The 22,075-nt window shown below is 51.6% G+C and overlaps 1 protein-coding gene across 1 annotated transcript in view; it reads right to left on the bottom strand.

Moving 5' to 3' along the window:
- The window catches only part of LOC148218210 (uncharacterized), a 224,844-nt gene that overhangs the window by 20,114 nt on the left and 182,655 nt on the right, over window positions 1-22,075 (bottom strand). Inside the window, exons 8-9 of the mRNA XM_088157923.1 lie at window positions 18,571-18,848; window positions 9,003-9,030 (exon numbers count right to left, since the gene is read on the bottom strand). Of these exons, the coding sequence (XP_088014049.1) occupies window positions 9,003-9,030; window positions 18,571-18,848 (306 nt within the window). The remainder of the gene's footprint in view (window positions 1-9,002; window positions 9,031-18,570; window positions 18,849-22,075) is intronic.

Below are 22,075 nucleotides of genomic sequence, written 5' to 3' on the forward strand. Positions count from 1 at the left end.
ATTTGTTTTCACATAACTTGTTCTAATAACATTCAAAAAAAATTACAAAAAATTTTTTTTTTTAAAGTTAGCTGTTTACATACACAACTTAAACAAACCAATTATTATTTTTTTTTCACTCTAGTTACTTTTTACTACAAATTAAAACAATAGGTACAAATAACACAAATTTATGGACAACACTTTAAGCCATGGTTAGTACTTTTCCAATGTGTTAATTATGTTTTTGACCCTCTTAATAACAGGTGTTACCAGTCTTTTTTTCTGGAGTTGTAGTTCTTCAAATAAATCAGTTAATGTTGACTGTTGGAGGCTCTTGGAGAAATTTTTCAATCCTCCTGGGCTGTTTTCATTGATCAACGAGGTGTCTGATTCTTTCCCATCAGCGCTGTTCTGCCTTCAGGTTCAATGAGGTTGCAGCTGGCAGCTAATTCAGGATGTCCAGACTTTGATAATGCACCTTTTAAAACAACTTTAAACTGGTATTTCAAACAGCAGTAAAATAATATAAAAATCACATTCTCCCTTGGTCCCAAAGTACAGTGGTTCTATGCTAACTCTATATGGACTGTAGCTTTTGGCACCCAGTACCCTCCTTAGCTTTATTCGATTTATTACAATTTGAGTAATTTGTTTTTTAATAAAATTTTACAAAATGGTCACAAAGTGCTCTCGTGCCCCAGTGAATCCCCCCATGTGAGCTGTCTGGGATCTGTTGGGCCAAAAGTCCTGGCACCGCTCTTTTACTATTGGGCAGAAAAATTCATCCTTTTTTCAGGGTTACCCCCAGCTTTTTCACAGCCTCCACTTCTGCCAAGGAAAAGCATGTTGCCCCACCCTGTGCTTTTGCTTCCCGAAAAGCCACACTCACACTGCCGTTTTCTCCTAGGGCTCCCCCCCTGCTTTATTATCAGCTAAATTGTTTCTTTTTATTTTATGATGCTTGTATCTTTAAATAGTCTGTTCAGTCGGTGTTGAATATTGAATTCTGCAGCTTTAAGACTGATTCCAGGAGTGAAAGAGGAGAGAAAAAGTGCAGAATTAGTTATCAGAAACTACACTGACTCCCCCGCATTCCTGCTCACAGACCTAGTTGTCTGCAGTGGACAGCGGGAGAGAACTCTCTTTTGCTTTTTGGTTAGGTTTTTTTTTTTCTTCTTAACCAATTAAAGTAAAAAATTCCCTGGAGTCTGTTTTTCTTCTTTTTTTCTTGAATTATTCAATTTTGCTCTGGACTGAAAACCCAAGAAAGCACTGGAAGCTCACACTGTAGCCCACCTAGCCTGGCCTGGGCCAAGGCATTTCCCAGCACTGAAGGAACTGATACCAGACTAAGTAAGTTAAGCTGCAACTTACAAAAAAACCTTCTTTTGAATCTGTCATCTTTTTGAAACAATAAGAAGTTTTGTTGTTTAATATTGTTCATTTTTATACTGAAAAGTGTTTTGCCTGTTAAATAAATAGTTATTTTTCCCACTTCTCTCTGAGGAAATATTTTTTTTTCTCTAACTAATTTAAAAAAAGATTGCTTAAATTTGTTTTCCAGAAAAATTCTATTTAAAAGTTTCTTTTTAAATTTACCTTAAACTAAAACAAAGTGCTTGTGTCTACTAAAAATATGATTTCTTCATTTTGAGAATCTACTTTCAGCTTTATCAAGGGGTCTTCTGGTATTTTGGTTCATATTAAATAAATGAGCTCCTGACCCCCCCTTAGTTTTCTTGAATTAATATTTTTTTCCTGATAAATTCTTTGTGTTTGTGGCTGTTTGTATTTCTTGGATTGCTGTTATTAAAATCCTGGCTTTAATTTTCTTTTCCTCATCTCTCCGAACATACGCTTCTTGTGCTTCCTTTAACAACTCCTGAAGCTCCTATCCTGCTAATCTTCCAATTTTTCTAACTTTTTCCTGATGTCCCCCCTCTAAGACTTAGCTACAAATTGTGTTTTCAAAAGGACCTGACCTGCTGGTGTATCGGGGTCTATGCTTGAGTATAACTGCAAATCCTTTTTTTTTTAGTCTCTTTAACCATTCTGCCAGGCATTCATCTTTCCCTTGGTGCTCACTCAGAGATTTCCCTATATTTTGTCCTCTGGGCATTGCTTCCTGAATACCTTGGATAATCATTTACCTGAAATCTCTCATATTTTGCCTATGTTCTACCTCCTGATTATTACAATTTGGATCTGCCATAGGCCATTTCTGATCTCTTTGGTTTGGCTTCTAATGATCTCTATTCTAAGCCTGTATTCCTGACTATCTAATCATTTCTCTCTTCCACTGTAAACAAGATTTCTAAAATAGACTGCAATTCCACTCAGGTGTAAATATTCAGTCCTAATAACTGATCTAGTTTCTTTGCTACCTCAATATGATCTTCTGGCATCCTGCCCATCTCTTTCTTAAATTTCTTAAAGTTCCTAGTATTCAGGGGAACACTCATGTAACCAATAGGTCCCTGTCCTGGGGCCAGATTTGCCATTGGAACCTCTCTAAGAGGGTATAATCTATCTTCCCTTCCTGCTTCCTCGCCCTCTTTGTCACTTTCTTACTCTTGTTCCCTTCTGCCTCTAGTTCTGTGTGCTACTGGCTCGTCCTGAATAGGGGGTGCATCGGGGACCAAGGGCTGGACAGGCTGGCCAGGCTGTCTGTATGGGGGTGGGAGGTGATCTAACGAGTCCCATGGCTTTAGCCAGCCCCTTCTTGCTGCCCGTCCTTTAGTTTGCAAAGGGTATAACGAATAACCTTCTTTTTCTTGCCTTTGAACTATAAATTTACCCCCCACACACTTTTTGGAAGCCACAAAGCAGCATATTCACTTTTTTTCCTAATTAAAACGTTGTTTTGAACTCATATATAGATTTAAAACCTGACAAATCTAATCTTCAAATGATTTAAACTCTGGCCAGTACAAATTATTTGCACAAATCTTTTCTTTTGTCCACTCAAACATACAGTACTGTATAATTTTCTGCTTACTTTTTCTCTTTGGGATTCCCTTATACTTTAGTATTGTAACACTATCCTCAGGGGGCTGTCCTGAGGAATCTCGCTCCCCTTCTGGGAACCCCCTCTTGGTTCCCAGGCACACTGGGTTCTTGTGAATTTTTCTCACACTTCACAACCCCTGGGTCAGAGATTTTACTTTTCCTCTGACCCATCTCTGGCGGCAACATTTCCCTTGCTCTCTCTCATTCGTTCTGCAGTTCAACTCCTTCGCTTAATATACCAATCTCACTTCTTTTGCCAAACACTTGTTTCCTACCTAATTCCTTCTTTTCCTTTTATTCTCTCCCCAACCTCTCTTTCTGGCCATTCTCCATAATCCTTTCTTAATCACATACTGAAACTTCCATCTATTATCCTCCCAACAGATAGTTGAACCTGGTTCATTTACTCCCTTCTTAAATCACTTCTTTCGAGCATCAGCTCCCTTCTCAAAGACTTTTCTCGTGAGTTCTCGGGCTGGGACTTTCCCTCCCAGTCCCTCCCGGGGTATTCACTCGCTCTCCCCTTTCAGACATTCCTCACTCACACACAAGCACACAGCCGCCCCCTTTACCCAACCCCATGGTACTCACACAGCCCATTTTCGCACAGGGTTCTTGTGCACAAGACGTTTTACGGGCACCTTTCCCTTTCTGCCGGCGTTCTCACGGGAGCCTTCTTCTTCTGGCGCGCCTCCTTGTAGCGAGCTTCTTTTGCTTATGCTTTATTCTAATTTGGAACTCCTTTTCCAAGAGAGCCTGGTCTAGCCTTGGGACCACCGTAACAATTGGTGGGGAGCTCCTTCCCAAAACTAGCCACTCTTCACTTGGACTGGAGCTCCCGGGTTTCGGCACCAAATTGTTATGAATGATGTTCTATTTTTCTCAATTTATCAAGCAACAAGATTAAATTTAATAGTAAGTTTTTAATAGTAACAAAATGAATACAATCAAAGTATTGGAGATGACAATTAAAGTATTGGAGATGAAACAATCAAAGTGCATATATTTAAGAATATACAAAATTTGGCAGTAAGTAATTTAGTATAATTGAGGTTCGTATAAAGCATAAGCAAAACCGACCGGGGAGGGGCCCCCCTCCGACCGGGGATACGGGGAGTGGCTCCCATTCCTCACGTATCAAAGCATCCAGGCCAACAATCCCACTTATATACTGTAGGCTACAGAAGTTTCTAGAAAGCTCCTCCTAGTTTCTATTCCTAAGATCTACGTAACTATACTGCACGGCGCATGCTCTACTAATGGGTTAGGGGGTCTCTCCTCCTTTTAAGGGTCTTATTTCCGGTGAAGGCCCATCATCATCATCAGTGATCGAGGTGTGACCTGCAGGTAGCGCAGGCGCCCTGTGTGACTGAGCAGATGTTTTCCATAACATGACTTTAATTAAGTCCCATGCTTGTGATCATTCCATTTTTGACAGCTTCAAGGTTGAAGCTGTATTTCTAGATGCTGCTTATCAGACCTTCGTCCTTCGGCTATTCTTATCTGACTTTCTTCCAACCTCCTTCTTCGACTCCCAACATCTGGGAGATGTCTTTTATCCTGTCTCACCCATCTCCCCCTTCTCACTCTGTAACAATTGTCTTCTATTGATCTAAATACAATTTTGTTAATATAGTTACAACTTAATTAGCACGAATCACATTTATCACACTTTCCACATTTGACCGGAATATGAGCTACTTTCTCACTTCCTTTGTTATCTGTTTCACCACTTTTCCTTTGTGATCTGTTTGCAAACAGCAGTTTGAGTCATTTAATTTTCCACAAACTCCTCCACTTTCTGTTAATAGATCATCTGATTCCATTCCATCGGGAAACGTTGCATTCCTCATCTGAGTGGATTGGTCAGGAAGAAGGTGAGGAGCTGGAGCTGTCTGGTTGGGTATTATTTCGAGGACATTGTGTAATCTAATTATGCCATCGAAATGATAAATGACTTCTCTGTCTCCTGATATGAATTCGTTAGGGTTCCCAGGAGCTGGTCCATGGTGTTGTAGGATTGGCTCTGGTGTCTGTTCATCTTTTTTGCGTTTTTGGGTGCTCCCTCCATCCAGGGCTGCATCAATTGACCACTTTTCTCTAATTAAATCACCACATACTTGGATTTCCAACTCATTTCCCTGAACTTGTGGCAGCAAAAACACCCCAGTGCCCCAATACACCCTATATAACCTGGACAGTGACAGCACAGGTTGGAGCAGGGAGAGGGATGATTCCTCCCCACTTTTTTTAGTAAAGTTTTCCCAACATTCTCCGTTTGCTGATTCCCTTTGCAGCTTAACCAATTTCTGTTGCAGTCAGATATCCTCACTATGGGCTCTGCCTTTAGTTGTGCAAATTCCATCTGTGCAAGCAGGCAGAGCTGGGGGTGAGGGGCAGAGGGAATCAGCCCAATTCCTCCCCCAGGCATGAAGATCATCCTGGTTCATTGTGCACACATTGCCCTATCAGTGTTAATTTGCATTTCTAAAGCTCCTCTGCTCGCTGCCTGGCAGGGATGCTTTTGTTCCAGAGCAGGCTTTAGGTGATTCACACCTGCTCTCACAATCTGCTTTATTTTTCTTTTTTTTTTTAACGATTTTGTATTAACTATTTATGTGTTAAAGCCTTACGATTAATACTCTTGTACGTTTGCAAAATGCAACTTAAAGGTGAGCATTGAAAAACCCATTACGAAATTCTGCCATCATTAAGAGTCAGCCACAAATATAGAGAAAAATATTCCAGTGCAAGCAAGTCTTTTCTACTTCTTCTCCAAGGAATAAAAATTCCTTGTCACACCCCTGGTCCAAACCTAACTGATAAAATAAAAGTAGGATTAATATGAAAAAATTTTCTAATGGTGTAATCTTATCACTGAAACTGCAGGAAAAACAAAAACTCTTCAATAATGTCTTTAGTGTTAGAGTCAAGGCATTACTTGATTCTGGTCAGGATGAGCAACAGAAATAATTTCATCCACACATAGCCCTGGTGTGCAGAGAAAATCATAAACACATTTTGTCCCTCAGGCCAGGGAATTTCTCCTAAATCTCTCCCAGCCTGGCTCTGGAGCTCTGTCACTTGAATGCAGTCATGGGTTTGTTCCCAGCCCCCTGTCCCGGATGTTCAAACAGGAGCCTGGGTTAAACCCTTGCCCTGTCCTCAATTCTAAATCCTCCTGTGCCACTGAACAAGTTTCATTCTGTAATCACCGAGCACTGCTCATCCATGTAGAGGCTCCTTTGGTTATCAAAGCTTTGACTTGTTGCCAGACTTGAAGAACAGGAGATCCTCCTGCCATCAGTTTTTGGGCCTCAGGTCCCATTAAAGCTGTGGCTGCACAATTCTGCAGACAATGAGGCCACTCTGGCCACTGGGTTAAACATTTTAGCACAAGAATTCCTTTGGAATGGCCCTGTTTAACATCCACATCCAATTCAAATTTCTTTTCTAATTCTGAAGGAGCCATGGCTGTGGCACCAATCATTTTGGTTTTATTTAATTTTCTGAAATTTTGCAGTTTCTCATGTCCACACCACAACATTGAGGCTATCTGGGGTTAAAAAGTCATACAATCTTCAATCCAGGATTGAGGATCCAATTGCAGGTCCTGCAATTATCCATTCATTCTCAGAATTCTCCCAGCCCCATTTAAGTGCTGGGTAACGTTACTTCTGGGATTCCCTAGTCTTTCTCTATGTCAATACACCACAAACCTTCAGTCAAAATATTTAACCTTTTTCTCCACCATTTCCTCTTTTATTTCAAATATTCAAAGATGCTTTTTAGCCTGAACATTCAGCCATTTCACAGAGGCTTCTTCTACCACTTCTTGTCCTCCTGATTGCAGCAAGTCATCCCCATCCTGCATTAACCCAATTCCCTGGGCGTGGGGTAAATTCTTGTGATATTTTCTGCAAGGCTTGCCCCAATAAGGCTGGTGCTTCCCTGCATCCCTGCAGAAGGACCGTCCATGTCTTTCCCATTTTCCCTTCTATCTCTTGTTCCCTCTCGAAGGCAAAATCCAGTTTACCATCCTGTGTGAGTGGGCATCCCCAGAAAGCATCTTTGCCATCAAGGACTGAATGGTGTCAGTGTGAGGAGGGCACCTGGTTGAAGATGGTGTAAGGATGTGAGAGCCCCTGGGTGCTGGGGCCCCCTTGGGCCCTGGGGTTCATCCCTCAGGGGCTGTAGAAACTCTGCCATGGCCTTTGCCTTCCCCTTGGCCTTTTCCTCCTCCCTTCTTGCATTCCCCTGCTGTGCCTTTGTGACCAAGTGCTCCAGGGGCTTCTTCTGCCCCTCCTGCAGCCCCCTCAGTGCCTGGGGGTGCTCATCCTCTGACAGCTGCTGAGCTTTCTGCTAAATCATTCCTTTCTGCAGTGACCCAAGGAAAATGCTGAAAAGCTGATCTCGATCCTTGCCCGTCCAATGCCCATTTCCCAGCTGTTCCTTCGTGCTGCTCCTTGTGCTGTGGCTGCCGTGGCCAGCCCGTATCCCAGAGCCGGTGCCTGTCCTGCCGCAGTGTCCAAACGCGGCCCCCCCGGCGGGCAGGGCCGGCAGCTCCACGGGGCCGGGCAGCGGCCGGGGCGTCCCGCAGCCTCCTGGGGGCCGGGGGCCACTGCCGGGCCTGCAATTGCCGGGGGGTGCTGGGCTCAGGCAGCGCCCGGCGCTGAGCCCCGGCTGCCCCACAGCCCCGGCCCGGCCCCGCAGCTCCCCACAGGCCCCCAGCCCGTGCTCCCGGTGCCGCCCCTCTGCGCCCGCTCCTGCCGCTGCCCAGCACAGAGAAACCCCCTGCAATCCTGACCTCCTTGTGTGCCTGTCCTGGCAACCGGGGATACAAAGGATCTGCATCAGCTGGCAACTTTTGAGGATGAGAGCCTGCTGAAAAACATCCCCATCCTCAGTATTGTTCTTTTTCTTCTCTTTTCCATTATCCATTTTCTTACCACGTAGATCCCTCCTTCTGCTTCTCTCCTGACCCATATTCCTGCACACTCCCCTTCACCCAATCCCTTCCCAGAAAACCAACACCATCCATCCCCTGTTGTCTAAATCCCTTCTGGACTTCCCTTATTGCCTCCCTAGGTGTCCGTGTCCTTGATTACCTCTGGGAGAATGTGCAAACTCGCTCAAGATGCTCCCAAGGGACCCTTCAGAGATATTTTGGGATCATCATCCCTTTTGCCGGGAGCCCTTCCTGACTTTCCCTTTCTACCCTCCATGGGTGCCCTGCCATGTTTAGTCCCCGAAGATGCCACTGTAGTCACTGCTGAGATTTTCAGTGCTCTCTGGCTGCCGACTCTTCCCAGCCCCCCTGCTCTGTCACTCGTCTGTCTCCTGGCCCCAGCGCCCCCCTGGAGGGGAATTTGGGGAGGTGGGAGGGGGGGAGCGCCAAGGCCGGGCCCCCCGCGCTGTGGTGGCGGCAGCGGCTGCAGTGGGGAGCGAGTGCGGGCGGGAGCGGCCGAGAGCCCAGCGCTGCCCCAGCCCGAGCTGCCCCAGCTCCATCGCTGCCCCTGCGCTGGGATGCTGTGGGTTTGGGGGGAAGAGGGAGCCGGCAGTGGGTGCTGGGCCTGGGGGCAGCAGGAGAAGGGAAGGAGAAGCAGGGTTGAAGAACAAAATGATCAAACGCTGCACGTGGGAGGAGCAGGTGGGATTGTGCAGGAGAAAGAGGAATAATGGGAGGAAGAGGAGTGTGAGGAAGAGTAGGGACACCAGAGGAGGAGCAGAAATGGGCAGCAGCACAATGTTCCACTCCTCCCTGTATCTGCAGCCTCCCCCCACATGCAGCAGGTGACTGAAGAGGATGATCCATGATTTTCACAGGGGTGAATCTTGGTGTTTGTGAGCTTTATACGGCTAAATGTTGGTGCTTTCGTTTTTTGCAGCGGCTCAATCTTTATATTTTGGAGGGGATTTGGGGTGAAACTTTGAAGCGTTTTTGATCTATGTCTTGATGTTTGGATAATTTTGGGGCTGAATGGTTGAGTTTTCAAGGTTCTTATAGACACAAGATGCCCAATGACTTCCTGAGATGAACTTTGGAAGGAGGAACCTCCTGCCAAGGTGCTCTCTTGTGTTTTCCCCCAAATCAGGATTTGTCATTCCTAAGGCGTGGGTGGATGGAGGAGGAGGAAGAGACCCAGAGATCCCACAGGAAGAGGGGCTGCAAACCCAGCCCAGGGAGCTGCGAGGAAAAAAGACCCTCCCTGAGACGGGAAGGCTGCTGGAGATCCAGATGGAGCTCAGAGCTGGTGGAGAAGCCTCCTGGAGGGGAGAAGCCCCACAAATGCTCAAAATGTGGGAAGGGTTTCAGCTACAGGTCCCAGCTGATCCTACACCAGAGGATCCACACTGGGGAAAAACCCTATGAGTGTGGGGAATGCAGGAAGAGCTTCAGCACTATTTCTTATCTGATGCAGCACCAGGTGGTCCACACTGGGGAACGGTCCTACACCTGCTTGGAATGTCAGGAGAGCTTTGGGTGGAGCTCTGACCTGAGAAGACACCAGCGAATCCACACCGGGGAGAGGCCCTACGAGTGTCCCAAGTGCGGGAAGAGGTTTCAGACCAGCTCCCATCTCCTCAGACATGAGCGGATTCACACAGAGGAGAGGCCCTTCCGCTGCCCCGACTGCGGGAAGGGATTCAAGCAAAACTCCACCCTCACTGTCCACCGGCGCATCCACACTGGGGAGAGGCCCTACGAGTGTCCTGAGTGTGGGAAGAGCTTCTCCAGGAGCTCTCACTTGACCCAACACCAACGGAGGCACCACTAAGGGAAGCCCTGTGAGTGCCCCGAGTGTGGGAAGAGCTTCGTGCTCTGCTCCAGCTCCATCCCCCATGGGAGGATCGGTGTTGGATGATCCACAGTGACCCCCGTTGGGCAGAGCCCTGGTGATCCGTGGTCCCGGTGATCCCCGTTGGGTGGTGGTAAGGGGTTGGAGAGATTTCTTTCCCTTCTCCTTGTCCCTCTGTGATTTGGTTGGTAATAAATTCCCTCGCTGTGCCCAGGCTGGCTCTGTTGTTCCCGTGCCGGTGCTCGGGGCGGGATCTCTCCTGTTCCTTCTCTCACTCCCGGGCCTCTCCTCAGCCAATCAGAGAATGCGATGGAGAAATTCAGCCAATGAGAGAGAGCAGCTATGATGACTCAGCGGTTGCCGGGCAGACCCGCAGCACCCAGTGTTCCCCACCTGGGCAGGGTCTGCGGCGGCTGCTGGGACAGGAGCTTTGTGGGCAGAGAAAAGGGGGTAACACTGAGCCGGGGGTCCTCAGGGGGAGCACACAGGCTCTGGAGGAGGGGGCACACGACTCGCTAGGACCCGTTCTCACCTTCTTGAACAGGTAGAAGCCGAACTCCAGTGCCAGGAAGATGAAGCCCAGCACGGAGCCCCCAGTCCCCATCAGCACCTTGGTGTCGATGGTGTCTGGCAACATCTCTGGGGGTTCACAAGGGTCAGAACCCCACAAAACCTGTCACAGATACCCCAAACTCCTCTAAGCACCCTCCCAATTGCCTCCAGCCCATGCAGGACCCCTTAAAATCTTCTCCCTGTCACTTTCCAGCACAACCAACCTCATTCCAACCCCTGCTTTTCCCTCCCTGATCTTCTTCCATCCCCTCCAGGCTCACTCAAATCCCTCCCAGTTACACCCAGCATCCCCAAACTCCCTCCCAGTGCCCACCAGGACACCCGGAACCCCATCCCACCCTCCCCAACATCCTTCAGACTCCTTCTTAGCCATTCTAGACCCCCGAGACTTACTCCCAGTTTAAGCCAGGCAATCTCAAACTCTCTCCCAGTTCTTCCCAGCACACCTCAATTCCCCCACCAGCCCCCCAGTACCTCCCACACTCTCCCCCGCTGTGGGGTCCGGGCCGTGCCCCAGTGCCGGCTCAGGGGGTGCTCCAGGCTGACGTGCTCCACCTGGAGCTGGAGCTGAGCCCGTGCCGGGGGGAGTTTCCAGCAGCACCAGGAGCTGGTAGAAGTCCAGTCCCCATTGGGGACCAGGTCGGTGGCTACCACATGCCCTGAGAGCTCCTGCTGGCCCTGGGACCAGCTCAGCTGGATGTGGGCAGGGTAGAAATCCATCAGGGAGTAGAGCAGGCAGCCGGGGCCGGGCTGGGAGCTCGAGGGCCACAGTGAGATGGATACACGGGGGGACACTGGGACAGAGTGAGGACACAATGGGATCAGCTGGGGGAACTGGGAGAGATGGGAGAGGGCTGGTGTGGCACTGAGAGGGACTGGGAGTGAAACTGGAGAGAATGGGGAAACATCGAGAGAGAGTGGAGTGGATTGGGGCAATGGGTGATAGGGTGGTGGTCTGGAATTGGACTGAAAAAGGGCTTGGAAAGGACAGGGAGTGGGCTTGGAATGGAATGACTGTGGACTGAGAGGAATTTGGAGGGACTCTGGTGACACTGTGAGGGACTAGGAGGATACTGGCAGGGCGTGGGGAGGCACTAGGAGAGACTGGGATACACTGGGAGAGACTGGGACGGACTGAAAGAGCCACCATCCCACCACTTCCTGCCCCTCACCCGAGAGCTCCGCGCCCCCAGCCCGGGGGGCTCCCAGTGGCACCAGTAGGGCCCCAGCTGCCCCACACGCCCCATGGCCAGCGCCGGGCAGGGTCTGACACCTCCCCATGTTGGAACCCTGGAAACTGAGGGGTTTGGGCTTTCTGTGCTGACAGGCATTGACCCCCAGGAAAACACTGCTTTTGACCTGAGGATGTGAAGCTTTCCAGAATTGAGTGATAGAACTGGGATCACTGGTGTGTAGTTTGAATAGAAGGGTGCAATGTAACATGGTGGAAAATTTAGAATTTGGGGGTTTAGAATACAGTAATATATATGATAAAAGATGGAGGTTTTAGGGTGCAGTTTTCTTTATTCATCACCTTCTTCATGGGTCTAGGTGATACTTTTGTAATTGGATATGGAATTCCACATTGCAGGTCACGGGTGATTGTCTAGTTATAGGAATGCACCCAGATAGCATCTACAAATCTCTGCCACCTTCTGTCTACTGCCCTGACCTACCAAAACAGGGCTTGAGATTTTTAATTTTTTTATTTTTTTTTAATAAATGCATGTCACAATCCGCTATTAATACAGAGCAGGGGTCGTGATGGTTCTTTTGATCTCAAAGGTGCAAACAGGCAAAATACAGGGGACAAAATCAGTTTATTCAACAGCAGAAAATCAGTTTATTCAACAACAGCAATGCATTTCATCAAATGCCAACAATTCAGTTACGGTAAAGGGAGAGGTATAGGAAACAAAGTATAGGGAAAGGGGAAGGAAAGGAAGGGATGGGAGAATAGCTACCAACAGACGAGACGGGCGTCCTCACGGGTCATCCGATAGACGAGTCTTCGTCCGTGGGGAGATCTCAGGGGTCTTCATCAGTGGAGAGATCTCAAAGGGTCTTTCCCAGAGGGTCGCTCTTTTATAGTCCTTCTCCAAAGCGAGTGGCCTCTGGCCAAGAGGTGGGAAGATTTATGGACCATTGTGTGGTGCTGCAGGAGACAGGTACGGACAAGCAGTCCCCAGTTGGTACAACACAGTCTCTGGTTGGTGCCACAACAGCACAGTCCAGTGAACACAATACACCAGCACACAGTCACGAGCATCCACCTTGGCCAGGCCAGGAAACCATTGTTGGGAGTCAGCCTGGGTGGGGTCCTCGAGGTCTCCTTGCGACGGTCGGGAGGCAAAATCGAGGGGAACTTCGGACCGACCCTTACAGGTGAGGCTGGAGACTGGGGAGTGTTAGGAAAGGGGGAGGAAAAGACAGAGAAGGGTGGAAAAGAGGAACTGGGACCGTGGGAAGAAGGGTCCCATGGTGGCCGTGGGGCACTGGGGGTGCAAGGTCGGGGTTGCCCCGGAGCTCTTGGCTACTGTGGGCTGCTGGGGGGCTGCTGGGGGCGCACCCCCAGACCTGTGTCCTGCACACACAGCGCTGTTCCAGGAGATGGTTTAGTCCGAGTGTCACTTCATTCACGGCACCGACCAGCTGAGGTTCGTGGAGAGGAACATCTCCAACCGGGAGCAGTTCCTGCACTTGGGCAGCGATGTGGGGCTGCACGTGGGGACACCTCCTTTGGGGACAAGGCTGCCAGGCACTGGAACAGCGACCCGCAATGGATGGAGTACAGACGGGCTGCGCTGGACAGGCACTGCCGGCACAACTACGAGTTGTCCAGCCCGTTCCTCGTGGAGCGCAGAGGTGAGCGTGGGGCAGAGCGTGTCCTGGGAATGACCCTGGAGCCCCTCAAAACCTCCCTGGGAATCACCCGAGACACGTCAGCCCTTCTTGTGCCCATCCCCGGGGCTTCCTGCCCCCTCATCCCAAGTGACTCCAGTGGCTCTCCCAATTCCTCTCAGTCCACAGCCATTCCATTCCCAGTCCACTCCCAGTCCTTCTAACTCCACTCCCAAACCTCCATCCTCTCTCCCAGTGCCCTCCCAGTGCCCTTCCAAATCTCTCCCTTCTCCCCCAATGACCCCCCAGTTCCTCCCAGTCCTTTCCAAGTCCTTTTCATTCCAATCCCAAACCTCCACTCTCTCTCCCATTGCCCCAATCCAATCCACTCTCTCCCAGTGTTCCCCCACTCTCTCCAATTTCATTCCCAGTCCCTCTCCACACCAGCCCTCTCGTGTTGGGGACCTGGTCCTGGTGGCCACCACATGCCCTGAGAGCTCCTGCTGGCCCTGGAACCACCTCACCTGGATCTCAGCAGGGTAGAAATCCATGGAGCAGAGCAGGCAGCTGGGGCCGAGCTGGGAGCTCGAGGGCCACAGTGAGATGGACACACTGGGGGGCACTGGGAGAGAGTGGGGACACACTGGGATCAGCTGGGGGGAACAGGGTGGGGTTTGAGTGAACCTGGAGGGGATAGAGAAAGATCTGGATCTGGAAAGCAAGGGTTGGAATAAGGTTGGCTGTGATGGGAAGAGACTGGGAGGAGTCCTGGTGAGTCCTGGTGAGACCGGGCAGGGACCGGGAGAGGGTTTGGGGGTCCTGGGGTGGTGGGGGGAAACTGGGAGGGAGTTATGGGATCGTGAGAGGGACAGGAGGAGCGTTGGTGGGTCCTGGGGAGGCCGGGAAGAGATTGGGAGGAGGATTCAAGGAGTGCTGGGTGGGCTAGAGGTGACTGGGAGAGTGATTGGAGTAGCTTGGGGTGTCTGTGAGAGATTTTGGGAGGTCTTGACTCCTGTGGACGCCCAGAGATGCCGCCAGACACCGCCCGCAGCAAGGTGCTGATGGGGATCGGGGGCTCCGTGTTGGGTTTCGTCTTCCTGGAGCTGGGGCTCGGCTTCTACCTGTGCAAGAAGGGTGAGGGGAGGGTCCCGGGGGTCGCGTTCCGACCCCGGAGCGTGTGCACTCCCCATGGTGCCCCCAGTCAGGTGCTGCCCCCTTTTCTCTGCCCACAGAGCTCCTGACCCAGCAGCTGCTGCAGCCCCTCCCCATGGCCTCGGGTGCGGCCGGGATCCTCCGTTCCGTCCCCGCGCTGATTTTGGGGGGGTCGTGTGTTCCCCCCAGCCCCACTCTCACTCTGCCCCAGCCTGGCTGCTCCCGGTGTTCCCAGTAAAGTGTCCCAGTTCGCCCCGTCCCGTTTAGTGTGGGGCGGGACAGGGGAGAAATTGGGGGGACCCCGCGGGGGGATCGTGACTGGGCGGGGAGGGCGGGTCCAGGTGGGGAACACTGGGTGCTGCGGGTCTGCCCGGCAAGCGGTGAGTCATCACAGCTGCCCTCTCTGATTGGCTGAATCTTCTCCATCGCATTCTCTGATTGGCTGAGAACAGGCCCGGGAGTGAGAGAAGGAACAGGAGAGATCCCGGCCCGAGCACCGGCACGGGAACAACAGAGCCAGCCTGGGCACAGCGAGGGAATTTATTCCCAATCAAATCATAGCAACAGAAGGAAAAGACAGAGAAATCTCTACAATCCCTTCCCCCCACCCAACAGGGATCACCAGGACCACGGATCACCAGGGCTCTGTCCAACGGGGGTCACTGGGGATCATCCAACACCGATCCTCCCATGGGGGATGGAGCTGGAGCAGAACACGAAGCTCTTCCCACACTCGGGGCACTCCCGAGGGCTTCCCTTAGTGGTCCCTATGCTGGTGTTGGGTCAAGGCTGATCTCTGTGTGAAGCTCTTCTCACACTCCCCACACACGTAGGGCCTCTCCCCAGCGTGGATCTTGTGGTCCTTGATGCTGTGGGGGTTCTTGCTGAAGCTCTTCCCCCCTTCCAAGCACCAGCAGGGTTATTTCTTAGTTTGGATCTCCTGGTGCTGTATCAAGTGGGAGCTCTGGGTGGAGCTCATTTCATGTTCTAAGCTCTTGTAGGGTGTCTCAGTTTGAGAGATGGTTTTTAAGAGGACACTCTGGAGTGAGTGTCATCTCCTCTACAGGGTTCCAATAATCCCTTTCCACAAATACGAAATTAATATTAATAGATGAAAGTGGAAAAAACTCCATCACTTTATTAACAAACAGTAAGCCCACAAGGCAAGGAAAAAAATGAAAATAATTGCTAGATATTAAATTGTCCGATCTTATCCCACACAAACACCTGGGACAAAAGACCCAAAATGCCAGAGAAATCCCCGCTCATGACACACGGTACAGCCGCCGGCTTCTTCCCCAGGGGAAAAGCCAACCAGGGGCTGTCCCGAAGGAGATGAAAGCCCGGGGCTCGCCTGCCCTTGAACTCCTCCCCAGCCGGGCTCCGCGGGCACGGTCCCGGCAGGCGAAGCAGCGGGGCTGAAGCCTCGGGCTGTTTTCTCTCCCGGCTCGGCCCGGCTCGCAGCGGCTTTGGGCTGCAGCGGCGCCGCTCCGCTCCTGCCGGCGCGGAGCCCCCGGGCTGCGACACAGCAGCTGCTCAGTTCGCCTCCAGGCACGGCAAGGCTGCCCCTGCAGCCTCTCCGAGCCAAGAAAAGAGAAAAAATCCTGTTTCCTGGGCCAAAACCGCTTCTCAGGCAAACAGAAACCCACGGTGCACAGAGAGAGCCGCGGAAAACCCGAGCAGCGAGGCTTCAAAACGCCCGCGGAATGAACAAGGAGCCTCTCCCCGCCCCGGCCCCGCACACATCCCCTCCCGGGCTGCCGGGGTTTAGATACAATAACCATTCTTTGGGCACCAAGCAGAGGATCATGGAATTACCATCACAGTAACTCACTGCAAGAGAATCGTGTATACAATAATCACATGTATCTATCTATAAAAGCATGTACTGAACTCTGGATCCAGCAAAGTGCTCTAGGACAGGAGCAGAGAGGATGAACGGACACCAGGGGAGATGGGGAATGTACGGACACAGCAAACCCTCCAAGGGCTTCAACCTCATTCCCAGCTTTTCCGTGCTTCCAGGGCTTTGACTGCTGGATTTGAATGAACTGAGATGTCACTGTGAAAAGCAGAGCAGTCTGGAACCAGAACTGGAGTTTGGAACTGCTGCTGGAGTTAAAGTCTGGACTTGTCACATCTCAGATTTGAAAATACATTGAATAAAAAACTCCAGTACCCACAACCTTTCCCAGCACATCCCTCCTCGCACATTACAAAATACAACGGAATTATTTCTATAGGGTAAAAAATAAAGTAAAATGAGCATTGAAAATATTCCCTGATAAAAAGTGACGTTGAGAAAATACAAAATAATGAAGTGTGTTTAGAAAAGCAAGCTGTGATTTCTCAGGTATTGGGCTCAGTGTCAGCTCCGAGCCGGGCTCTGTCTCCCAGGTGCCCAAGTGCCCGGGCCAGCTCTGAGCAGCCTCTCCTGGCTCTCCAGCCCGGCTTTGCCCCGGCTCTGCCCCGGGCAGGCACTCGGTGTTTCCGTGGTGCCCCTGCCCCGCTCAGCTCCCCGTGCCCTGCAAAGGCGCCGAGGCTGCGCTCGGTGCCCCTGGGTGTCACTGAGCGAGGCACTGACGAGCCCCGGTGCCCGGGCACAGCCCTGAGGGACACCCCTCGTCCCCGGCCTCCCGCGGGACACGGAGCCACTGCCCACAAGGCCCTGGCACGTCCGGCCCGGCCAATTCCTCCTGCCCCGGCCAGCCCGGGCTGCAGCCCCAGGGCTCTGCAGGCCGGGGCTGGGGCTGCCGGCTCCTACCGTGGCCAAAGCCTCCCAGGGCTCTGGCCACGCCAGGGGCTACAAGGCCACGAGGCCGGGGCTGCTCCGGGCCGCTTCCAGGCTGTCCCTCTGCTCTTGGGTGCCGGGGGTGGCCCTTTGTGACACGGGCGTGTGTCAGGGCCCTCGGTGATGCGGGACATTGTGGTCCAGGCAACCAAAACAGAAATTAACTGAGAACTCCCTAGGGGAGTGTGGGTGGGTGTGTGCTGTATTTAGGTGCATGGGACAAAAGAGAGTGCGGGCAAGAATTAAAAGGAACATGGACTAAAAACTTAACAACTCTGAGCAGCACTTTAACTTCTACCTTAATTTGTAACTTTAACTTATACTTTAGGCCCAACAATTCAACGGAGGAACAACAGTGAACTTATACCTAACTTAACTTATAACTTAACTTTAGCAATCCAACAGAGCAATAACACACAGCATTTAACCTAACTTATAGCTATATCTTCCAAGTTGTACTTAGCAACTTAACACAAAGACAACACTTAGCTTATAACTTACATTCAACAACTTAGCAAAAGAACAACATCTAGCAGCATATAAATAAGTTCATAACTATAACTAAACCTTGCTTACAGGCCTAACTTAGATATCCAAGGTACTTCCACATCTAGGAAAGCTGTATTTCTCCCAGATTTGCTATAGCATATGTGCAGGGGCACACACACAGACAGGAACAGTCAGTGCAGGCAATTCCCCCGAGAGCTCAGTGAAATCCTCCCTTCAGATGTTTTTGCATCTCCCACTGGCCGAAGGATGGGGCCTTGAGCAGTGAGGGTATGGGCCCAGGACACGTCGTGTTTCAGCGATCCTCCAGGCACAGCAAAGCCGAGGGTTTGCTGGCTCTGAGAGGCCCCTCAGAGGGAGACTGCTGGTCACAGCCCACGGTGGCCCAGGAGAGCTCAAAGGTCTCCTTTTGGATTTCTGCTGACAGGGTCACAAGAGAGTGGGCTCCAGTCATAACCATGTTTCATCCTGGCCTCAGTTTGGGTCAGCACTTTCTCTAGGAGTGGGGGAATGCATCACCACACTGGGGTCTCAGGGGTGCCCATGGCCTGGGTGACGCTGGCCCGATGCCAGGCACCCACCAAAGCCACTCTGACCCTGCCCCTCCACCTGCAACAGTGGGGAGAAAGTTTAACCCAGAGTTCCTGGGATGGTGTAAAAAGGGGAAACATCCCATACCAAACAGCAAAATGTGCATCACAGACCCAGCCTGGGCATGGAGAGGAAATTTATTACCAACCAAATCACAGCAGGACAAGAAGAAGGGAAAGAAATCTCTCCAACCCCTTCCCCCTCACCCAATGGGGGTCACTGGGGATCATCCAACACCGTACCTCCCATGGGGGATGGAGCTGGAGCAGAGCATGAAGCTCTTCCCACACTTGGGGCATTCACAGGGATTCCCTTAGTGGTGGCTCCGTTGGTGTTTGGTCAAGTTAGAGCTCTGTGAGAAGCTCTTCCCACACTCAGGACACTCGTAGGGCCTCTCCCCAGTGTGGATGCGCCGGTGGGCAGTGAGGTGGGAGTTGTGCTTGAATCCCTTCCCGCAGTCGAGGCAGCGGAAGGGCCTCTCCTCTGTGTGAATCCGCTCATGTCGGAGGCAATCGGAGCTGGTGTGAAACCTCTTCCCACACTTGGGACACTGGTAGGGCCTTTCCCCAGTGTGGATACGTCGGTGTTTTCTCAGGTTGGTGCTCCACTGAAAGTTCTTTCCACATTCCAAGCAGGTGTAGGGCCGTTCCCCAGTGTGGATCACCTGGTGCTTCATCAGATAAGAAATAGTGCTGAAGTTTTTCCTGCATTTCCCACACTCGTAGGGCTTCTCCCCAGTATGGACCCTCTGGTGTCGGATCAGCTGGGAGCTGTAGTTGAAACCCTTCCCACATTCCAAGCACTTGTGGGGCTTCTCCCCTCCAGGAGGCTTCTCCACCAGCTCTGAGCTCTGCCTGGATCTCTGGCCGCCTTCCCGGCTCAGGGAGGGTCTTTCCTCCTCGCAGCTCCCTGGGCTGGGTTTGCAGCCCCTCCTCGTGAGGGATCTCCGGGTCTTTTCTGCCTCCTCCATCCCTGCACACCTGGGGAATGAAAATTCCTGGTTTAGGGGGAAATAACAAGAAAAGAGCTCCATAAACTGGGTGTTCCTCCTTGCCCAAGTTCATCTCTGGAAGTCATTGAGCATCTTGTGTCTGTAATAACCTCCCAAACACCAAGATTCCCACCCAAAATCCTCCAGACTTTAAGACACAGATCAAAAAGTCCCCAAATATCAAGATTCAGCCAAAATCCCCCCCAAAATTGTGCTGATTCGAAAGCAAAGCCAGTGAAAGACTCCAAGTCAGAAATACAATTTCATAGGAAAAGAGATAAATTCATGCAATAGTACAAAAGAAAACAACTGACATGATCAGAATACAACCTGAGACCCCGCTAGTTAGGGTGGTGGTAGCAGTCCCGATGAAGTGGTCTTGTTGTAGTAGTGATGCTGTAGAAAGGTCTGGTAGCTCTTGTCCTCTGGAATCCAGTGGGTAAGGGCTGCCTTGGTGTTCCCAATCTCAGATTTTATCTAGGTAGGAAAGGCTTGGCTCCTCCCCCTGGCTGCAGCATCTCCCAATGGGATGATGGAATTTTATCAGTCATGCAGTGGCACTCAATGGCCCATTAACAGAAGATATCTTCCTGCAGGAAGGATGGGTTGTGGGAAAGATAAAGAACACTGCCCCACCTGGTTTTAACAGATGGCCCATTAGCAGAGGTTATCTCTCACAGAGATAAGGATCCCTGCTCCACCTGTTTTTTTCCATCACTCTTTGTTCTTTTGTTTCTGCCCAGGAGCTCTGACTGGTTACTTCATGTTTGCTGCTGATTTCCTCTCCCTTTTGAAGATGAAAATGGTAAAAGTGTCTTTGACCTGCCTTGCTGGATATTGTGAAGAGGAGCAGTCATCTACTGCAAGTGGAGCAGAGTTCTGTGAGTGCTGTATCAAACCAGACCTCATCAGACCTGACAGAACAACTGGTCCATGCTGCCCTTCACTGCTCTGCCTGTTCCCCACTGTTTCATGCCAGAGTAATTTAACTGCTGTTAATTGGGTGTGTGTTTCAGTCGAGCCAGTCCAGCAGGACCAGCAGAAAGCAGCCCCAGAATGAATGGGGCTCTGCAGAGGAGCCCCAGACTATTCATCAGCCTGCCCGCAGAACTGGCTCCAACTCTGAACCCTTATGACCACACTCTGAAGAAGACACACTTCTGATATTTATGAGGCACTTATGACTGAGGCACTGCACGTGCTTGTGCAGGGAAGAATCCCAAAGTTCTTTCTTACTTCAGGAAAAATCCTGCAGCAGTGCATACCCAGCATCTGCTATCAGCACATCCTGGCTACACGTGCAGGAGAAGCAGCAGCAGCATGGGACACGTGGGTTTGTTAAGCTGAACTCCCCTACACTTTGAACAGTGCTCATCACAAACATATTTAATGGCACACCGGTGCCATACATTTCTCCTAAAAGCCTCCCTTGTAACTAAACTTTGCTAGAAATTAATACCGAGGATGAACGAGCAACTTCGGTCTCATTCCGGAGGTGGAGGGGTTCTAAACACTGACTTTCCGAGAGCAGCATCTCTCCTGAAGCGCTCGGGGCCACCCGAGCCGCCGCCGGGATCGCGGTGCAGAAGCCGGCCCGGACTCAGCCGCAGCGCCGGGCACCGCGCATCGCTGCTCTGCAGGGCGGCCCGCACGTCCTCCAGCAGCTGCCGCAGGCTGCCCTTCTCCTGCTGCAGCTCGGCCATGCGCTCCTCGGCCCGCTCCAGCGCCACCATCTCCTCGCAGCGCTCTCGGGAGCAGGGCCCCGGCGGCCGCCGCTCGGGCTCGGCGGGGGCTGCGCGGGCGGATGTGGATCTCGATGTGCTCGCCCTCCCGGCCCAGCGGCAGCCGCGGTGCTGAAGTGGCCGCAGAGCCGCGCGTGGAGCTGGCGGAAGGTGAGCTCGGCCCAGAGCCCGTCCCACAGCCCCGCGCACTCCTCGGGCTCCGCCGCCTCCTCCGGCGCCAGCGCCCGGCACAGCGTGCGGGACTCCTCGCCGGGGATGCGGCTCGGCCCGGCGCAGTCCCGCTGCTGGAAGATCTCCTGCAGGGACTGCTCCGGGCCGCTGGCCAGCACGACCATCTCGTTCTCCACGCCGCGCTCCAGCCCGTAGCGGTGGGCGAGGGCGCTGAGCAGCCACTGCGTGCGCCGGGCCGGCCGCCCGGAGGGGTCCCAGCCCTCAGGCGGCTCCATCGCGCCCGCCCGGCCCGCGGCGCTGCCCGAGCAACCTGAGCGCCGCCCGCCCGAGCGCTCGGCCCCGGCCCCGGCACGGAGCGCCCGGCTCGCCCCGCACGGAGCCGCGTCCGCCTTTGTCCGGCAGGAGCAGGGACTCGGGCAAAGCGGGCAGGTGCCGCCCTGCTCCCTTTGTCTGCCAAGCCCGAGCCCCAAGTGTGGTTCTTATTTCTTAGCTAATTTCTCCCTGCTTTCTCTCTGACACAAGCAAGACAATAGCATCGCACAATCCAGTTTGACAAGTAAGGCTTGTGAACGAGTGAGCGCTTCCACTAAATTAAAAACCCAATGTGTGTAGCCGTGGAATCGGGTTTTAACCCTTTAAGTGCGGCGGAAATAAGATGCACAGCTACATGGTCATCTTTCATGACAGGAAAAAAGAGACAAGTTTATTCAGAAATACACTCGGTTTATAGCATGACTCGTAATTCCCAGAGTAGAGAAAAGGTGATTGGTTCAGAGAGAAGACACCCCATTCCCAGGGCCTGGTCACACATCACAACAGCTGTTCTATCTTTGTTACTAATTCCTTTTTATTTTGACCAAATTTTCAGCCTGGGAGAAATTCTCCCTAGCCTTGAGCTGGACCAGCTTATCAGCTGGGAACAGAG

The sequence above is a fragment of the Sturnus vulgaris genome, unplaced genomic scaffold, assembly GCF_052056855.1.
Source record: "Sturnus vulgaris isolate bStuVul1 unplaced genomic scaffold, bStuVul1.hap1 Scaffold_194, whole genome shotgun sequence".
Lineage (NCBI taxonomy): Eukaryota > Metazoa > Chordata > Aves > Passeriformes > Sturnidae > Sturnus > Sturnus vulgaris.